Consider the following 21,340-nt stretch of genomic DNA (forward strand, 5'->3'; position numbering starts at 1 on the left):
AGCATTCACCCTAACTAGAAAATGCATTTCCTGAAGGAAATACGGGTGAATGCTGAAAGCTGGAAGCTGAATGAGCTGAATAAATTGTTGAAACTATGCTGAATTAAGTTAAGAAACTGCTGAAGAAATCTTGAATATATGAAGAGTATGAAATGGTTTGAAATTACTTGAATTGTTGAAGATCAGTATGAAGAAATTGAAAGTCTGAAGTCTACTCAGATTTACTTAAAACTGACAGTTTGAAAACATTTTTGAACCATTACTAATGTAGATTAAACAATATCTGAATAGTAAAAGTAGAAGATGAAAGATGGAGGATGTATGAAATGGGTGGTAATTACTTGAATTAATGAAGAATAGTCTGAATGAATTGAAAAGCTTGAGTCTACTCAAAGAAGTTTAAAACTGGTGGCTTGAAAACATTGTTGAACCATTACTAATTTATGAAAGAATATCTGAGGAATAAAAGTAAAATAACATAGAAGTTGTTACAATCCTTTAAAGGGAAGGATAAGTTAGAATAACTACATCATATCTGAAGGCTAAAAGTCGAGCATGGAAGAGTAGAAGGGTTGAAATCTGAAATACGTGAGAAAAGATTAAAAAGTAAAACTTAAAAGAAGGACGTTGAATTTGTTAGAAATGTTTGGAAAATTGCTTGAATTTTTGAAGATTGGTGTGAAAAAATTAACATTTCAGTCTACTCAAATGAATAAATATATTAAAGCAGATATCAGCTTCACGGCCGTTTCGGCTAATGCTGCGTTCAAGGCAGGCTTTTGAAACCGTAAGTTACAGCTTCAAGTCACAACTACGACTTGGTAGCGTTCCAGGTAACCCGTAGCTCGTGTTTTTACCGTCCTGTTGTCTGTGAAAGTTCCCTATAACGGCCACTCGTAACTTCCGACCCGTGAACTCGTACCAGATCGAACTGGTATGACTTCACAGGAAGGAAAAACACAAAGTACGAGTTTCTTTGAACGCACCATGAGTAAGCAGCCCCCGCCCTTGTCAGGCATCAATTGGTCCTCGTGCTACGTCACCACATTCACGCGCATCCCTTGGCTGCACATACAGCCCTTCATGCCGTTCTCTCCCCTCATTGGATAACACTTGTATCCCACAAGGAAAATTTTCTCCTCGGGTTACAGCAGAGCAGAGTGACGGAGAGACTCGTGTTTAGGCTGAAATACTTCATGTAAGTGATTGCTGACGGAAAATAGGACTATTTAGGACTTATATTAACAAAAACATTCCACTGATATCTGCTTTAACAGCTTGAAAGCATTTGTTGAACAAATATAAATAAAGATGAAGCAATACCTGAAGAGTATAACTTGTAAGCAGGAGGCTGAATGATATGGAATGGATGCATTTGTTGTTATTTAAAACAGTTAGAAATTTTTTTTTGAACCATTACTAATATAGATGAAACAATATCTGAAGTGTAAAAGTAGAATAATATAGAAGTAGTTACAATCAGGGCAGAATAACTAAAAATAACTACAATATATCTGAAGGGTAAAAGTTAAACATGTTAATAAAAAGTTTGAGGAAAATGTAGAAATCCTGCATCTTTATAGTTTAACAGTTGAATGGTTGAAATCTGAAATAGGTGAGAAAAAAATTAAAAAGAAGAACTTATAAGAAGGATGTTGGAAAATTGCTTGAATTTTTGAAGATTGGTGTGGAAAAAATAGGTCTACTCAAATGAATAAATATATTAAGAGCTTGAAGGTATTTGTTGAACAAATATGTATAAAAATGAAGCAATACCTGAAGTGTATAACTTGTAAGCAAGAGACTGAATGATAGGGAATGGATGCAAATCCCAGAATTGTTTAAGTGTAAAAAATAGTGTGAAAATATAAATTTATAAATGAAAAATATGAAACTCCTTACATGGTTGAGAAATGGCCTGAATTGTTGGAATTAATGAGAAAAAAGTCCAAGTCCTTCAAAGTAAAATGTAAGGATTGAAGGTGGAAAAGTCTAAAGTCAGGACATGAAGAAGCTCCAAATCCTGAAATATCCATTATGAGAACTGGGGTATATATAGAAATGGGGTAGAAACAAGGAAACAAGGAATGAAGTAAAAAGAAAGAGAAAGGGAGTAGAAAGAAAGAAAGAAAGAAAGAGACTGAATGATGCCAGAATTGTTTTAAGATACGTTTAAAAAAAAGAGTGTGAAGATATACATTCATAAATGAAAAATGTGAAAGTCCTTAAATGATTGAGAAATGGTCTGAATTGTTGGAATTAATGAGAAAAAGTTCAAGTCCTTCAAAGTAAAGGGTTAAAGAGGAAAGTCAGGACATGAAGAAGCTCCAAATCCTGAAATCTCCATTACAAGAATAAACTGAAATGTATGTAAGAGAAATAAATTATTAGAGATGTTTAAAAATTCCCCTCAAAGATATGAACTCATTTAGAGGCTGATTATGAGCTGTAAGCCAGTGTGTCTCTGTGTTTGTGTGTCTCTCTGTCTGTGTGTGTGTGTGTGTGTGTGTGTGTCTCTCTCTCTGTCTGCACCACACAGAGCAGAGCAGTGAGATTTTGAGCTCTGTGCAGCTCCGAACAACAGCCTCTGAAAAGAGAACCGTACCTCTTACCAGAATGTGGTCATGACTATCGGGGCAAGGAGACCTTCCTGAGCGAGCCAATGTGCATTAAATGTTTGTAGGACAAAAACTTTTCTCACAGTCGCAGGAAAGATAAGGAGGTCATTTCTGCTTTTCTCAGAAAATCTGCTCCTACTTTTCAATGGGAGTCAATGAGAGGAAGAGAGGGAACTGGCTGCACTTAGAGGCTCCGAGTTTGAATTCTGTTAGCCTCTCTGCGTTTTCGAGCACACTGTGAGACACAGGACAAGTTTGTCTACCAAAGTGGGGGAAAATTATGTGTCCAGAGTGAAATTTGTGGCCGTGGTGACAGGTTAGAGAGCAAAGTGTCAGAGGATTTTTTGAACCTCTGTCACTCTAGCTGATGTCATCACCACTCTAGCTCTGAAAATTCCGTGCCATTGACTTGCATGTTAAATTTGAATTTTGTCAAAAAATTATCATGAACAGTTGAAGTGTACTGATCAATAATGGTAGAAGATATGAAAAAGTTGAATGTACCGTGAATACTTGAAAGTTTTGTGAACGTTTTAAAAGTTGAATGAAGTCTGTAGGTGAAAGTATGTTGAAGCAGTTGAAGTTCAAAGAAGGAGAAGATTTTAAGAGTTTGAAGACAGTTTCAATGTATTCCTATGGGAAACATTTTTCAATAAAGTTTGAATATTTTGAAAAGTATGAATGATAATGAAAAAGTTGAATGGATCCAATGATCTCCTGAAGAAGCTGCACGTTTTGATATATGAATTGTTTGAATAGTAGAAAGTATGAAGAAGTAGTTAAAGACCGAAAAACGGAAGAAGTGTACAGAATAATAATAATAATAATAATAATAAAGATTTGAATAACAATAGTGTGAATGCTTTCAGCATTCACCCTAACTAGAAAATGCATTTCCTGAAGGAAATACGGGTGAATGCTGAAAGCTGGAAGCTGAATGAGCTGAATAAATTGTTGAAACTATGCTGAATTAAGTTAAGAAACTGCTGAAGAAATCTTGAAGAGATGAAACAATATATGAAGAGTATGAAATGGTTTGAAATTACTTGAATTGTTGAAGATCAGTATGAAGAAATTGAAAGTCTGAAGTCTACTCAGATTTACTTAAAACTGACAGTTTGAAAACATTTTTGAACCATTACTAATGTAGATTAAACAATATCTGAATAGTAAAAGTAGAAGATGAAAGATGGAGGATGTATGAAATGGGTGGTAATTACTTGAATTAGTGAAGAACAGTATGAATGAATTGAAAAGCTTGAGTCTACTCAAACAAGTTTAAAACTGGTGGCTTGAAAACATTGTTGAACCATCACTAATATATGAAAGAATATCTGAGGAATAAAAGTAAAATAATATAGAAGTTGTTACAATCCTTTAAAGGTAAGGATAAGTTAGAATAACTACATCATATCTGAAGGCTAAAAGTCGAGCATGTAAGAGTAGAAGGGTTGAAATCTGAAATACGTGAGAAAAGATTAAAAAGTAAAACTTATAAGAAGGACGTTGAATTTGTATGAAATGTTTGGAAAATTGCTTGAATTTTTGAAGATTGGTGTGAAAAAATTAACATTTCAGTCTACTCAAATGAATAAATATATTAACAGCTTGAAAGCATTTGTTGAACAAATATAAATAAAGATGAAGCAATACCTGAAGAGTATAACTTGTAAGCAGGAGGCTGAATGATATGGAATGGATGCATTTGTTGCTATTTAAAACAGTTAGAATTTTTTTTTTGAACCATTACTAATATAGATGAAACAATATCTGAAGTGTAAAAGTAGAATAATATAGAAGTAGTTACAATCCGTTAAAGGGCAGAATAACTAAAAATAACTACAACATATCTGAAGGGTAAAAGTTAAACATGTTAATAAAAAGTTTGAGGAAAATGTAGAAATCCTGCATCTTTATAGTTTAACAGTTGAATGGTTGAAATCTGAAATAGGTGAGAAAAAAATTAAAAAGAAGAACTTATAAGAAGGATGTTGGAAAATTGCTTGAATTTTTGAAGATTGGTGTGGAAAAAATAGGTCTACTCAAATGAATAAATATATTAAGAGCTTGAAAGTATTTGTTGAACAAATATGTATAGAAATGAAGCAATACCTGAAGTGTATAACTTGTAAGCAAGAGACTGAATGATAGGGAATGGATGCAAATCCCAGAATTGTTTAAGTGTAAAAAATAGTGTGAAAATATAAATTTATAAATGAAAAATATGAAACTCCTTACATGGTTGAGAAATGGCCTGAATTGTTGGAATTAATGAGGAAAAAGTCCAAGTCGTTCAAAGTAAAATGTAAGGATTGAAGGTGGAAAAGTCTAAAGTCAGGACATGAAGAAGCTCCAAATCCTGAAATATCCATTATGAGAACTGGGGTATATATAGAAATGGGGTAGAAACAAGGAAACAAGGAATGAAGTAAAAAGAAAGAGAAAGGGAGTAGAAAGAAAGAAAGAAAGAAAGAAAGAAAGAAAGAAAGAAAGAAAGAAAGAAAGAGACTGAATGATGTGGAATGGATGCAAATGCCAGAATTGTTTAAGATAAGTTTAAAAAAAGAGTGTGAAGCTATACATTCATAAATGAAAAATGTGAAAGTCCTTAAATGGTTGAGAAATGGTCTGAATTGTTGGAATTAATGAGAAAAAGTTCAAGTCCTTCAAAGTAAAGGGTTAAAGAGGAAAGTCAGGACATGAAGAAGCTCCTAATCCTGAAATCTCCATTACAAGAATAAACTGAAATGTATGTAAGAGAAATACATTATTAGAGATGTTTAAAAATTCCCCTCAAAGATATGAACCATTTAGAGGCTGATTATGAGCTGTAAGCCAGTGTGTCTCTGTGGTTGTGTATCTCTCTGTCTGTGTGTGTGTGTGTGTGTGTCTCTCTCTCTCTCTCTGTCTGCACCACACAGAGCAGAGCAGTGAGATTTGAGCTCTGTGCAGCTCCGAACAACAGCCTCTGAAAAGAGAACCGTACCTCTTACCAGAATGTGGTCATGACTATCGGGGCAAGGAGACCTTCCTGAGCGAGCCAATGTGCATTAAATGTTTGTAGGGCAAAAACTTTTCTCACCGTCGCAAGAAATATAAGGAGGTCATTTCTGCTTTTCTCAGAAAATCTGCTCCTACTTTACAATGTGAGTCAATGAGAGGAAGAGAGGGAACTGGCTGCACTTAGAGGCTCCCAGTTTAAATTCTGTTAGTCTCTCTGCGTTTTCGAGCACACTGTGAGACACAGCACAAGTTTGTCTACCAAAGTGGGGGAAAATAATGTGTCCAGAGTGAAATTTGTGGCCGTGGTGACAGGTTAGAGAGCAAAGTGTCAGAGGATTTTTAGACTCTCTGTCACTCTAGCTGATGTCATCCCCACTCTAGCTCTGAAAATTCCGTGCCATTGACTTGCATGTTAAATTTGAATTTTGTCAAAAAATGATCATGAACAGTTGAAGTGTACTGATCAATAATGGTAGAAGATATGAAAAAGTTGAATGTACCGTGAATACTTGAAAGTTTTGTGAACGTTTTAAAAGTTGAATGAAGTCTGTAGGTGAAAGTATGTTGAAGCAGTTGAAGTTCAAAGAAGGAGAAGATTTGAAGAGTTTGAAGACAGTTTCAATGTATTCCTATGGGAAAAAATTTTCAATAAAGTTTGAATATTTTGAAAAGTATGAATGATATGAAAAAGTTGAATGGATCCAATGATCTCCTGAAGAAGCTGCACGTTTTGATATATGAATTGTTTGAATAGTAGAAAGTATGAAGAAGTAGTTAAAGACCGAAAAACGGAAGAAGTGTACAGAATAATAATAATAAAGATTTGAATAACAATAGTGTGAATGCTTTCAGCATTCACCCTAATAAAGATTTGAATAACAATAGTGTGAATGCTTTCAGCATTCACCCTAATAAAGATTTGAATAACAATAGTGTGAATGCTTTCAGCATTCACCCTAATAATAAAGATTTGAATAACAATAGTGTGAATGCTTTCAGCATTCACCCTAATAATAAAGATTTGAATAACAATAGTGTGAATGCTTTCAGCATTCACCCTAATAATAATAAAGATTTGAATAACAATAGTGTGAATGCTTTCAGCATTCACCCTAATAAAGATTTGAATAACAATAGTGTGAATGCTTTCAGCATTCACCCTAATAATAATAATAAGTTTAAAGAAACAAAATGGCCGAACAGAATAACAATACTGTGAATGCTTCCAGCATTCACACTAATAACTAGATAAAGTATCATTTCCTGATGGAAATGCGTGTGACTGCTGAAAGCAGCTGAACGCTGTTGCAGAATTAGCAAATAGTGCAAGCAGTGATCACCATACAAATGGTTGCCCAAGCTAGGTATCGAACCCACAACCTCATGATCAGCAGACTTTCACTCTGCCTCTAGGCCAGTGTATACACAGTTGCAGAGACTGTTGTCTGTTGATGAACTGCACTCTGTCTCACTCTGAAGTTAACTAGCCCAAAGCTGTAGTTCCAGTGCAAATCAATCTTAGTGCAGTGGTATAAACAAGAAACATGTTAACATAAACCAAGATTGAAAGAGGTAAAGAGAATAGGTGGGGGCGCATATGCACTATCAAGTTTGATCTTGTGACCAGACCAAGTGGTATTGGTTAAAGGTCAAAGTGGCTGACACTAACAAGACTGCTCAGGTGGGATTTGAACCTGTGACCTTGTGATTGATTGGCAGGAACCTTATCCACTAGGCCATTCCAACACTTCCAATGAAGAACTTTGATGAATGTGAGATTTTTCAATGATGCTTAAAGTCTCACTCCCCCGACCCTTTTCGGCCATTTTAAAACCAGCTCATTAGCCATGCACATTAGCAATTCACCTCTGGGGGGTGGGCGGAGACTGCACTGTTTTGCACCCGCCCAGCCACCTCCTCGCACCCCACCCCCCGGTTGCTGACAGCTGGACATTGTATAATTACAGATTCAGCGCATTTAGTGTAAAACTCTCCACTGGGATTTGATCCCAGACTGGAGCATAGTCCTTGCTCACAGTGCAAGCTGCTCTACCAGGTGAGCTATACCTATTATACCTTGACAGCTACACCGAGCTGCCAAGCCTTTCAACTCTGAGCCATATGAAGAACTTTTGTGACAGACTGTATATTGTAAAATAGCCAATCTGTTAAAAAAAATGGAAGACCAGAAAAATTTCTGCATCTGTTCCTGCACCACATGATTACACGCACCCGGTCCCTTGTCATAGAGGCACCACTCATAGTCCAGTAATTTTAGGCCAAAAAAGGGGTCAACGTTAAACAAATTGCAACAGAAGCAAACTCAACTGATTTTGTATCCTCAGCATGTCCTGAATGAGGGAAAAAAAGCCCCGAAGAATCCCATTAGGGGAAAGTTTAGAAAAACACCCAAACATATCCCATTTATACGCATAAAAAAAAAAATTCACGTGTATAGGGTAAAATTTTTAACCTTTAGATATCTCCATGAAAATTACTGAGTTGATTACTTACATTAAGACAAACAAAACATGTATTACAAGTTTTTTGAAATTCTTTGTTAACATGAGCAAATTTGCATACATTTGTATAAATTTGCATAAATTCCACCGTTTTGACGGCACATGTATATATGAAGTTGCTGTGGTGGTACCGGCATGAAAATTGGAATGAGTTGACTCCATTGGTTAACCGACAAGATGACCACTTTAAATTTCAAGATGACTGTAATTTTTCAAGACAGCCACATCCTTAGTAGAGCAGGTATGACATGAGCCAACAGTGCATAATCCAATTACATATGGCTAATTTGCATACATACAACACCTGATCTACACATTGAGTAGAGCAGGTGAAAATGTCTTGTTCAATCTTGTTAACATATAATATGTTAACAAGATTGAACAAGACATTTTTTAACTGTAATATGATATTACAGTTAAAAAAGGAATGGAACCAATTTAGGCCCATGAGCATTAATAGAGACGGAGCATGTCATACCTGCTCTACTAAGGATGTGGCTGTCTTGAAAAATTACAGTCATCTTGAAATTTAAAGTGGTCAACTTGTCGGTTGACCGATGGAGTCAACTCATTCCAATTTTCATGCCGGTACCACCACAGCAACTTCATATATACATGTGCCGTCAAAACGGTGGAATTTATGCAAATTTATACAAATTTATGCAAATTTGCTCATGTTAACAAAGAATTTCAAAAAACTTGTAATACATTTTTTGTTTGTCTTAATGTAAGTAATCAACTCAGTAATTTTCATGGAGATATCTAAAGGTTAAAAATTTTACCCTATTCACGTGAAATTTTTTTTTTACATGCGTATAAATGGGATATGTTTGGGTGTTTTTCGAAACTTTCCCCTCATGGGATTCTTCTGGGCTTTTTTTCCCTCACTCAGGACATGCTGAGGATACAAAATCAGATGAGTTTGCTTCTGTTGCAATTTGTTTAACCTTTTCTCATAAAATGACTGGACTATCAAGGAGCCTGGGAAAGTAGATAATCTCACAATTCAGATGATGTTTACAGCTCGTCTCTATCATAAACAGTTCAGATGTTATAATGTCTTGTTGATGTTTTGCAAAACAAGTAATCATATCATGGTCACACAATGAATACTTGAAGTTTCTATTCAGCATAAACACAATTCTGAGTTGAGGACACCCCTAGACACAACAATATAGACTATTAGGCTACATTGTATCATGAAATACTCATAACATCTAAGACATGACAGGTGTGGCATGATAAGCTGGGGGCCAATTTTGGCCAGCTGTAGTCACTATAGAATAGAAAATACTTTATATTAACCTATATTATTTAAATTTCGCATTTTTGCATGTACGGTATGTATTATTTCCAAACTAGTTTTTATTTTCATTTAACATTCATTTATATGCCAATCAAGAGTGGGTGAGTGAAGGAGTGCAAGAGAAGCACCTGCCCACCTCTCATGTCCAAGAGACTTTGTCCTGTCCTCACAACATGAACGAGGAAGGATAGGATGATAGCCCAGGTTTAATTATTATTATAACCTTTATTTAAATTTGGAAATATATTGAAGAGCAACCTCATTTACTATAATAATGAGGATTAATGATGAGGAAACTGTCACTGTCACATCTGTGCAACACCACAGCTGCACACCACAGTTCCACGCTGCAGGAAAAACAAATATAAGTTTTCCTTTGTCCCTCACTCCACGGCTCTACTAAACAACTCGCGCTGACCCCCCCCCCCCCCTCCACCCATATCTTAATCATGCACACACATTCACACCCACACATTACGGGATCCCTGGACTCTTGCACACACCTTGACTTTTACTTTTATTTATACGTATGATGCTTCTTTTTTTAATGTATGATTTGTCTAAGTATGATATGTGTTGAGTGGGATTGTGATGATTGTTGAGCTGCTGTGCAGCACAAATTTCCGCAAGGACAATAAAGGTCTTTTAAGTTAAGTTTAAGTTTTAAGTTTATCTAGGCCTGCAAGCCTGCCCGTCTTGTGAGTTCGGGCTGGGCTCCAGCTCACTGAACTCAAGTTACATTAGGCTTGTAAATGTGCAGAGAACCTGAGTTACAATGAGCTTTATACTATCAGGAATCAAAGACTGTCCAATGACAGCTGAATAATCGGAATCAAAAGTCAAGCAATGATGTGAAATGACTGAGGTAGGAATCGAACCCATGACCTTATGATCATTAAGCCTTTACTCTGCCACTCAGCTACAGAGAGCACACTGCTTTCAAGACTGTTGTCATTCATTGTAATGTGATGATGTGCTGCAAACTGGTATGAGTAATCAAGGAGATAACAAACACCTGTAACCAATTGAAGGCGGTGGAGGAGAGCAGAATTCAACATAACATAACAAGAGTTCTTCCCTTGGATTCGAACCAGTGACCTTAGGGTTGGCAAACGGCCACCCTAATCCCTATACTACAGTGAAGTTGTGGTAAAAAGAGGTTGAGACTTTGATGAATGTGAGATTTTTCAATGATTCTTAAAATAAAGGGAAATTAGTATAAATTAGCCACACCAAGTAAGAAGAGGACTTTTTTGTGACCTGTGACTATTTTTTGGTGAATTAAAATGAATTAAAAAGCACTTAACAGCAAGTTACAAAGTTGAGCTCCTTCTCCTGCTGCTGTGAAAAAAATACATTGAGCTGAATGAGAGCAGAGAGCTCCCTGGCTGCATTTAAAAAATATTTTAAATTATTATCTAAGTCTCTTTGCATTTTTGACCAGAATTTTAGCCAGAAGACAAGTGTGGCTACAAAACTGGAGAAAATAATTTGTCTAGAGTTTAATTTGTGGCCGTGCTGACAGTTTAGCCAGAAAAACTCTAGAATGTTTTTTTGCCTCTCTCCACTCTGGCACCACTCTGGCTCTGCTCGTTAGACGCAATACACACACATTATAAAGCTGAAAAAAATCAGAAAAAGTTAAATATTTTAAAAAGTATAAAGAGTTAAAAAGAGAAAAGTAATGCCGATAAAGTTCAAAAAAAGCTGCACGTTTTGATATATGAATTGTTGAAATAGCACAAAGTATGAAGGACTAGAAGAAGACCGTAAAAAGGCGGAAGAAAATGGCCAAACAGAAGAACAATAGTGTGACTGCTTCAGCAGTCACACTAACTAGAAACAGCATTTCCTAACGGAACATGCGTGTGAATGCTGAAACCCAATGCTGAACCATGCTGAATTAGCAGAATAAATTGACAAAGACATGCGGAATGGCAAACAAGAAACATGTCCATGGAAGGAATTGAACCCACAACTCCATGAGTGGTAACCTAACACACTAACCATACGGCCACAGAGAACCTGAGTTACAATGAGCTTTATACTATGAGGAATCAAAGACTGTCCAATGACAGCTGAATAATTGGAATCAAAACTCAAGCAATGATGTGAAATGACTGAGGCAGGAATCGAACCTATGACCTTATGATCATAAAGCCTTCACTCTGCCACTCAGCTACAGAGAGCACACTGCTTTCAAGACTGTTGTCATTCATTGTAATGTGATGATGTGCTGCAAACTGGTACGAGTAATCAAGGAGATAACAAACACCTGTAACCAATTGAAGGCGGTGGAGGAGAGCAGAATTCAACATAACATAACAAGAGTTCTTCCCTTGGATTCGAACCAGTGACCTTGGGGTTGGCAAACGGCCACCCTACCCCCTACACTACAGTGGAGTTGTGCAAAAGAGGTTGAGACTTTGATGAATGTGAGATTTTTCAATGATGCTTAAAAAGAAAGTAAGGAAAGTGCAGAAATTAGCCACACCAAGCAAGAAGAGGACTTTTTTGTGACCTGTGACTATTTTTTGGGGAATTAAAATGAATTAAAAAGCACTTAACAGCAAGTTACAAAGTTGAGCTCCTTCTCCTGCTGCAGAGCAGAGAGCTCCCTGGCTGCATTTAAAAAATATTTTAAATTATTATCTAAGAATGGAAGAATGAAGAATGGAATGGAATTGTTTGTTTGTGTATGCGTGCATGTGTGACTGTGTGTGAGTGTCTGTGTGTGTCTGTGTGTGAGTGTGATACCTGTGTTTGTGCGTGGACATCCTCTGTCAGTCTGGTTTATCATGTGTGTGTGTGGGGCTGTGTTTAAAAACATCTTAACGAGCGGCCAGGCTGCACCTGCACTTGTTCTATTTATAGACTTTGATAACGAGCTGGCCCCTACAGCTGGACCAACTGCACACAGAGCAGAGCAGAGCAGAGAGATTTGAGCTCAGTGCAGCTTCCGAAAACAGCCCAGAAAAAGAGAACCGTAACTCTTATCAGAATGTGGCCATGTGACTACTGGGGCAAGGAGACCTTCCTGAGCACATTGATGTGCATTAAATGTTTGTAGGGCAAAAACTTTTCTCAGGGTCGCAAGGTAGAAAAGGGGGGCATTTCTGCTTTTCTAAAAAAATCAGCTCCTACTTTTATATTGAAGTGGATGAGCCACTGGAGCGGGTCTAGCTGGACAATTAGGCTCATAGAGACAATTCTGTAAGTCTGTCTGCTGTTTTGAGCACATCAGATGAGACACGACAAGTGTGGCTACAAACCAGTGAGGAAATCATGTGTCTAGAGTTTAATTTGTGGCCGTGCTGGCAATTTATCCAGAAAAAATCCTGAATGTTTTTTTCGATCCCTCTCACTCTAACGATGATGGCACTCACTCTGACCCAACCCCATACACACTCATTGAAAAGTGTGAAATTTGTCAGAAATCCTCATGTGCTTTTAAAGGATTTATCTCAAAAACGGTACAAGCTATGAAAAAGTTGTAAATACAGGATGAATACATTAGAAGTTTGTCTACAGCTCAGGATTTGAATGAAGTCTCTAGCTGAAAGTATGTGGACGCTTTAAAGGCTGAAAGAAGTAAGAAGATTTGAAGAGTTTCAAGACTGTTCCAATGCATTCTCTATGGGGAAAAAAAAATCAGAAATAGTTGAATATTGCAAAAAGTATGAATAGTTGAAAAGAGAAAAGACATAGCACACCTGTCCCGAAAAGGCTGAACATTTTGATATTTGAATTGTTGAAATAGCACAAAGTATGAAGGACTAGTTACATGACGAAGAAAGGCAGAAAATGGCCGAACCGAATAACAATAGTGTGAATGCTTCCAGCATTCACACTAATAATAAGAAAAAATCCACACAATAACAGTAGTGCCCGGGCTTTGCCCGGGCACTGGTCCCTGCAGCTATTTCATAGCTGTTGGGACCAGTGCCCGGGGCGATTGCCCGTGGCCCTAATTATGAGACAGAGTTGTTTTCGAGGCAAATGCAGCCGGAACTACATGCCAGACACGGCTGCTGCGTGGAGTGATTTCAAAAGCGCAAGCAGTTCCAAGTACTATTTGCTTTGTGTGTCGTAATGTTACATAATTACATGATTATCTCATGGCGTGGCGACTGTGCAGGTCACAACTCTGCCCCACGGATCTCAAAACAACATGCACGGACAATTAAAGGTAATAAACCTACTGCTATGACTATAGAGGTTATGGCGATAGGCCAATTTGCCAAAATGTTGAACTATCCCTTTAAACACATACGAAACCGCGCAGGCCTAGTAACGTATGACGTATGAGACTTTTCTGAACTTCTATTGGACAGAATTTTGCTGTGTTGCGTGTTTCGGTTTCTGTCTGCATGCGTTAGATCAAGATGAAAGCACCAGGGAGAGTTCATCATCCGAGTGGGAGAGTGTGACGCCTCTTTTCTATATTTTTGTTTACAGGTTGTCAAATCACGATGAGGGAACTATTTGTGCTGCTGCTTTCATATCATGTGGTATCTCCAGGTAAGATCATGCTATACAACGGCAGTTTGCTTTATCGAAGCGCGTAGCTTCGCCGTAGTGTTAGTGGTGGATATAACTTATAAAGTGACACGAGCATTCAGGTCAATTTCCTGTGATGAAAATGTATTCATAGGGAACATATAAAGATTGTAATGAATTTATAATATTAGACAGCTGGCTTTGGCTAATATTATCTGAAGAGACAAATAGGGGCAATACTGTAGGCTATCGTAACACAAGTGTCACAGGGCAGTGGGACTGGTTTTATTGATTGTTTTGTTGTGTATATTTTAGTAGAGATTTTATGCATGTTTTTATTCTCTTGTGTGTTTTAGTTACATTAACTGTGTTTTCCCACTGCCTGTGAACCCACCATCTTGATTAAATGCACTGCACCTGCGAGGCTCTCCTGTTCTCCTACAGACCAATCATCGGCGGAGGAGGAGGGCCCGGACCGGAAACAAAAGACCGCAGAGCACCAGAACACAGAAGGAGCTTGGCTGGAGAAGTTGCCACGGGGAGACCGGACATTCGAGTCGGACGAGGAAAGAGACGAAAGGAAATCCAGGCGTTACGATGTGTAACACTCGCAGCGGCAGGGCTTTAACGCTCTGCCTCGTGTGTGAGTACCCTTTTGGGGATATTAGTAACGTTCTGGTGTGGAGGTCGCTAAGAGAGCTTTGCTCATTTTGAATGTGTATACTGGCAGTGATCTCGTGTGTTACAGGTGGCCCTCCAAAGAAGGACGAGGCGTTGCACACGAGTCTCCCCTCCAATCCCATTCGCCTCCAATCCCACTCGCCATCCCGGTCTGGCTGAATCCTTTTAAACAGAGACTGCTCGTTTTATGGATTTTACCCCTGTTGGCTTTTTAACCCTTTTAACTGGACTGCAGCTGTTTTAGAGGGTTTTTATCAACTGGGTCTTATTGTCATTTTAAACTGTAGCCTAAATAAACCTTGTACATGCATTGGCATCTGCGCCCTCTGTTTTTTATCCTCACTGACAGTGTGCTCCCACCCGATCGTAAGAATCTGCAAATAATCCATAAACATTTATTTTTCAATCTTTATTCACTATCCACCCCTTACAGTTTTGGCGTTGTCGGCAGGATCGGGTTTTAGAGCACCTGTAGTGATTGAACAGAGAGGCCACCATGATGATGCCAGTGTATCCTGGTGCCCCTTGGTTGCCAAAGTTTAAGGGACCAGGTGGTGATGTAAAATACAGTGACTGGAAAGAGCAAATACAAGGATACCAATTGGAAAGAGACTTTGAAAAGAGAGATCATGGAAGATGTGAGACTGCAGATGTCTGGCCTCACGCAGGAGCTGCTGAGGGAAATAAAACCACTTCTCCAACCAACCAGCAGGATGACACAACCCCCAGTGAGATACAGAGACTCGTGATGTTGCAGGGACTGGCAACATTAAAGTGTGGGAGAATGTCACAGGGCAGTGGGACTGGTTTTATTGATTGTTTTGTTGTGTATATTTTAGTAGAGATTTTATGCATGTTTTTATTCTCTTGTGTGTTTTAGTTACATTAACTGTGTTTTCCCACTGCCTGTGAACCCACCATCTTGATTAAATGCACTGCACCTGCGAGGCTCTCCTGTTCTCCTACAGACCAATCATCGGCGGAGGAGGAGGGCCCGGACCGGAAACAAAAGACCGCAGAGCACCAGAACACAGAAGGAGCTTGGCTGGAGAAGTTGCCACGGGGAGACCGGACATTCGAGTCGGACGAGGAAAGAGACGAAAGGAAATCCAGGCGTTACGATGTGTAACACTCGCAGCGGCAGGGCTTTAACGCTCTGCCTCGTGTGTGAGTACCCTTTTGGGGATATTAGTAACGTTCTGGTGTGGAGGTCGCTAAGAGAGCTTTGCTCATTTTGAATGTGTATACTGGCAGTGATCTCGTGTGTTACAGGTGGCCCTCCAAAGAAGGACGAGGCGTTGCACACGAGTCTCCCCTCCAATCCCATTCGCCTCCAATCCCACTCGCCATCCCGGTCTGGCTGAATCCTTTTAAACAGAGACTGCTCGTTTTATGGATTTTACCCCTGTTGGCTTTTTAACCCTTTTAACTGGACTGCAGCTGTTTTAGAGGGTTTTTATCAACTGGGTCTTATTGTCATTTTAAACTGTAGCCTAAATAAACCTTGTACATGCATTGGCATCTGCGCCCTCTGTTTTTTATCCTCACTGACAGTGTGCTCCCACCCGATCGTAAGAATCTGCAAATAATCCATAAACATTTATTTTTCAATCTTTATTCACTATCCACCCCTTACACAAGTACGACTGAAGTTTGCCATTTTCACTCTAGTTACTTGTTTTTCTCCTGTTGTTGTTTTTTTTTTCTCTCTTAAAGAAAATATCACAAACAGTAGCCTATATCACATTTAAATTCTGTAAGCACTAAATATTGAATGGAGATGTTGGCTATATATCAAATGAAAATGTAGTGTTGAGAAATAAATCGAAAATAAACACATGTTCATGGTTTCATGTATCACAAACCTACCCAGGGGCGGAGCTAAATGAACCTGAAACCATTTCAGTGGAGGGAGTGAAAGTTTGCCTCAGTCAGCACAACTGCTAACACTAACAATAAAAGATCCGCTTGCGAGTAGGCTATCTGATTCTTGCCACCTCAGCTGAGTCTGGGTCTTACTGAGGCACAAACATGTGGCTGAGTCTTTCTGATATTTTCTCCTCTAACCATCCTGATGCTCGACTTATCAACCTAAAGAGCCAGCTGTGGTGGTGGGCGGGGCACAGATCCTAATTATATCAGTGAGGAAGTAGAGTAGATGACCAACCTCAGTTTTTCTTTTTCCACTTTTTATGTGTGAAAACATGTGGAGATAGTCATTAACTTTGCCTTGTAAACACATGTAGCAAAAGTAGCCATTTGGAAGTCAGAAATGTGACTGCTTCTCCCCACAGTGATGCACTCCCTCAGGCATGTCTACACTGCATCCTCTGAGGTCCCAAACTTCCCCCAATTTGTTGCTGTTGTGTTTGTTGATGGGATTCAGACAGATTACTACGACAGCAACACCAAGACAACAGTACCCACACAGGTCTGGATGAACCAAGTCACAGTGGATGATCCAGATTACTGGAAAAGACAAACTACATACTGGGAAGGTCAAGAGCAGTATGGAAGATTCAACCTTGAGGCTTTAAAGGAGCGCTTTAACCAGACCACAGGTGTGTTTATTACATTTTATAACTTTTCACTCTGCATAAAGTATGTAGCTATCGGTGGGATTACAGGAGAAATAGTAATGTCTGTCAGTACGCCGGTTTGATTCTTACCGAAACATCCTCAAAATGAACTGTAACAACTTTCTATGACTTTTCATCTAGAAGATAATATTATTTATTACTGTAAATGACTACACATGACAACATATTATGTGTCAAATTTTGTGTTTTCATCTCTCTCAGGAGTCCATGTAATCCAGGTATTGAATGGGTGTGAATGGGATGATGAGACGGGAGAGGTTAATGGATTTGGTCTGATAAGTTATGAGGGAGAAGACGTATTAATATTGGACATGAAGGCACAGAGGTGGATTGCTACAAAACCAGAGTTGCTTATATCCCAACATAAGTGGAATAATAACAAAGTCTGGCTAGACTTTATGGAGCACCGTTTGAACAAGGAGTGCCCTGTGAGGCTGAAGAACAGTTTGGACTATGGAAAGAGCTTTGTGCAGAGAGCAGGTAAAAGCATATGTTGCTACAATCTAAGCAGTCTGTATTTACATACACATGTTTACAGACTCAATACTGAGATACTTACAATGAAGCAACATCACCAAAGCTTCAGCGCATTAGGTTGCCTTGGTATAAGTACTACATCTATCCTCAGCTAAAGGAGAACGGATAAAGAAGTACTGTATATGTTAGGGTGTTATTGGATGGCAGGGTGGCAGTCTTAGGGTTAGATAGAGATGGATACACCAATTAAATTTGGTTGCGCGTTCCTTGGATGAAAATGACCATTAAGCTGAATGATTAAGTTCAAGTAGATAGTGCAGACCCTGAAGCCCGTATGTATGAGGGCAACATTAATAATTTGAATTGGATTAAGACATCCATGGGTAGCCATTGTAGGCAGATGACCTTTTAGGCTGATCAAAGACCGGTGGGCTACTGCATCCTGGACCACCTGTAAGTGTTTCTTTGTGTGTGAAGAGAGGTCCACCAGCATCTAACATGGAAAAATATCTCACTTTCTCCTTCAGACCTTCCATTGCTATCTCTCCTCCAGAGGACTCCCTTGTCTCCAGTGACCTGCCATGCAACAGGTTTCTACCCTGACAGAGCCAATATATTTTGGAGCAAAGATGGAGAGGAGCTTTATGAGCAGGTGGACCACAGCGAGCTCCTTCACAACCATGACAGCACCTTCCAGATGAGTGTGGATCTTGATCTGTCCCTGATCCAACCTGACGACTGGCCAAGGTACAAGTGTGTTTTTCAGCTCTCTGGTGTGAAGGATGACATTGTCATCAAGCTGGACCCAGCAGTGATCAAGACTAACTGGGGTGAGTTGGGTTGACCGAAAACAGAAAACAGTTGTGCTTAAATTAGTACTAACTAGTCAAAATCAGCATTAATCCATCTGTAATTGGCCTCATTGGAGTACCTACTAATAGTAACTAGCAATCAGTCAACTATTGCTGGGAGAGCATGCATACAGACTCTGATCTCTAACACCTTTGTCTTCTGTTGTTTTGTTCAGTTAAAAATCCCAGTGTCCCAACTCTCATTGCTGTGTCTGCTGCAGTCATAGTGGCTATTGTTGTCACAGTGGTCGTTGTTTACAAGATGACAAGAGGTGAGAGCCTGAAACTTATTGCGATCCTTCTTCCCATCACATGTAATCTAACAAAAGTAAAAGACAAAATCACAGTCTTCATTCTTTTTGGAAGTGACTTCACTTGCACATAATATGGTGCTTTAGCAGTCTGGTAACACAACGAGGGATGTTCACGTTTGGATTAGGTGTAGTACAACACAAGTTATGGGTGTGCTGGTGACCCGAGAGAAAACTGTGTTTTTAACCATGGCAGCAGTAAAACCTTATGGATTATTCTGTCTGTTGACCAAACACTTTGTTCTAGACTAGAATATCCTGACACAGTCCATCCATCGACTGTGATGATATGTGGATTAACTGCAGTTTTTCAAACAGTATGATCACTGTATCTACTAGATGCTCTATGATACAAAGATTAATTTTGCATTTATTCTTTTCAGCCAAAAAACGTTCAAATTGTAAGTATTTTGTTTTCCCTTGTGTTCATCCTAGACATTTCTGTAAGTCAAGCAGGCTGCATGTTGGACCAAAATGAATGCCCTAACAAAGTATCACTGCTTTCCAGCTTCTGGTGATAATAGCACTGAGCTCTCTGAGAGACTGAATTCAGAGACCTGATCTCATGCAGCCCTCTTTGCTCCCGGTAAGTATGTTTTCTTTCATGAATTGTGGGGTTTTATTGAGCACAAGTGAAGAAAATCTCTATGCAGATCTATGTTCCAGATTGTTCTCACTTAACCCATCAAGCAGAACCTGGATTAATGAATTACATTGAGTACAAGTGTATTCTCGGTATTCAAACGAGCCCTTTATTTATTTTTGATTAAATTAAATTAGTAATTGAACTTTTAAATATAGCTGCAGTTGATGCTAAACTATTTTCTTTCTGTCTCATGTTTAACTGCAGGTTTGTAGAAAAGGTGGACTGGGTTAACAAGCTCTGTTGCCGTGTTCAGACTGAAAAAGCACCCCATTCATTCACTTTTTGATGGTGTGGAATTGACAACATTCAATCGAATCATATAATTTTGTGCAACTGGGTATTACACTGCACAAAGTATGGGGTGAGCAGGAAAGAATCACTTTGATTTTATGCTGTTTAAATGTCATAAAAGTGTCAAATGTAAAAATGATGATGATTGAGACAAACAAAATTGGGCTTTTATGATCGTAACACTATTTTCTACAAATATGTTGATCGTGTCTTGGTTGCGAGAACTACTGATTTAGTCAAGAGTTATGCCAAAGGAATGAATAACTCTTGCCTAAGAGTTTCAAAAGTACACCACAGTTGTTGTTAAGGTAAATGTAAAGATAAGTTGTTCTCTTGAATGTCAATCTTAAGCTATTTAGTTCTCAGATTTCTTAAATTCACATGAATGAAGACACACAAACATGCCAACATGTGTACACACATCACACAGCACAAAACACAATGCCTGTTTTGTTTGGCTGCACTTATAGTCCCGTTTATGAAATCAGTTTAGTATTTTTCTATAAAAGAAAGTTTGGTAAAAATAATAATAATAATAATTGTAATGTTTACAAACTAATGTATCTTTTGTTTTACATATATGAATATTTATTCAATGGATTACAGTGTGTTTACAGCTAGACCAAGTATAGTAGCTGTTTACAGTGATGGTGATTGTTTAAACACTAAAGGGAGTATCATCACTTGCTCCCGGTCAGGAATTCGCCTGAAAGATTTTGTTTTACTATTATGTTCAGATAGGCTATTTGTATTTTCCAGTTTAACCGTTTAACCGTTAACCCTGTCTTTTAAATCAGTATGGATGGAAGAACTAAAATACAGTTTATTTTCATGTGTCACTGGTTTTTATTATTATCGTTGCAAGGGCTATTATATCTGTCACTCAACATAAGAATGTTATTTTAAAGTCGAAGACACCCACACACCCACACCCACTGCCCACTGCCTGATGAAGCCCACACAGGTGAAACGCGTTGCTGCTTGACTTTTTAAATAAATAAATAAATGTTTATACGACCCCTTTGTGTGCGGTGGAACTCCTTCTTTTCTTTTCTTTTTACACCCACTGTTTAGTAGTGGTGAGGCTGTTGGTGAGAGGTCATTTTCTAACCTGAGTGACTAATACTTAAAAGTATTATTTATTACTACCCCATGGTAGAAATGCAAATATGTGTCTCTCCCATTTAACAAAAGAGGCCAAGGTCTTCATTTAGATTTTGTCCGTACTTCTTTTATTGTAAAGAACTTTGAGCTGCATTATTTGCATGGCAGGCACTACATATAGTTAATGCATTCAAATACAATTATGTAAATCAGTAACATAACCAAATTAATTAAGCACAAATACAAATTGAAAATTGTAAACAAGAGGAAATTCAATTTTTTTAAAAGAAGTTTGACTCAGGTGTGAGTCGAGATTTATTTTTGTTTGTCCATATCTTTGTGCTGAAAGTGATGTCTTTGATTCACATTTTAGACCAGTCAAGACTTGTGAAAACAGTCCAGGGAGCATAAAAAATAGGTAGCCTACTAC

At 38.3% G+C, this 21,340-nt stretch overlaps 1 protein-coding gene across 2 annotated transcripts; it reads left to right on the forward strand.

Annotated features, from left to right (window-relative positions):
* The first annotated feature begins 13,835 nt into the window (after positions 1-13,835).
* Positions 13,836-19,737, forward strand: LOC146978181 (major histocompatibility complex class I-related protein 1-like). 2 transcript variants are annotated; one of them, XM_085790867.1, is made up of 7 exons: positions 13,836-13,970; positions 16,925-17,191; positions 17,432-17,710; positions 18,235-18,537; positions 18,735-18,830; positions 19,378-19,455; positions 19,720-19,737. In XM_085790867.1, exons 1-6 carry the CDS (start codon positions 13,922-13,924, stop codon positions 19,428-19,430), a joined length of 1,047 nt encoding a protein of 348 aa, XP_085646993.1. In that variant the 5' UTR covers positions 13,836-13,921; the 3' UTR covers positions 19,431-19,455; positions 19,720-19,737. The 2 variants fall into 2 exon arrangements, with proteins under 2 accessions (XP_085646993.1, XP_085646992.1); XM_085790866.1 differs by lacking the exons at positions 19,378-19,455; positions 19,720-19,737 and having other exon boundaries at positions 18,735-18,969.
* Positions 19,738-21,340: the final 1,603 nt, after the last annotated feature.

This window comes from Trachurus japonicus, chromosome 11 (genome assembly GCF_045865225.1).
Source record: "Trachurus japonicus isolate A0001 chromosome 11, Traja_1.0".
Classification (NCBI taxonomy): domain Eukaryota; kingdom Metazoa; phylum Chordata; class Actinopteri; order Carangiformes; family Carangidae; genus Trachurus; species Trachurus japonicus.

Bases quoted from the DNA above. Each gene is read 5' to 3' on its own strand.
- LOC146978181 (XM_085790866.1), top strand. From the start codon at position 13,922: ATGAGGGAACTATTTGTGCTGCTGCTTTCATATCATGTGGTATCTCCA. The intron at 17,192-17,431 runs GTGTGTTTATTA...CATCTCTCTCAG, and splicing joins GCGCTTTAACCAGACCACAG to GAGTCCATGTAATCCAGGTA. The intron at 17,711-18,234 runs GTAAAAGCATAT...TTTCTCCTTCAG, and splicing joins GAGCTTTGTGCAGAGAGCAG to ACCTTCCATTGCTATCTCTC.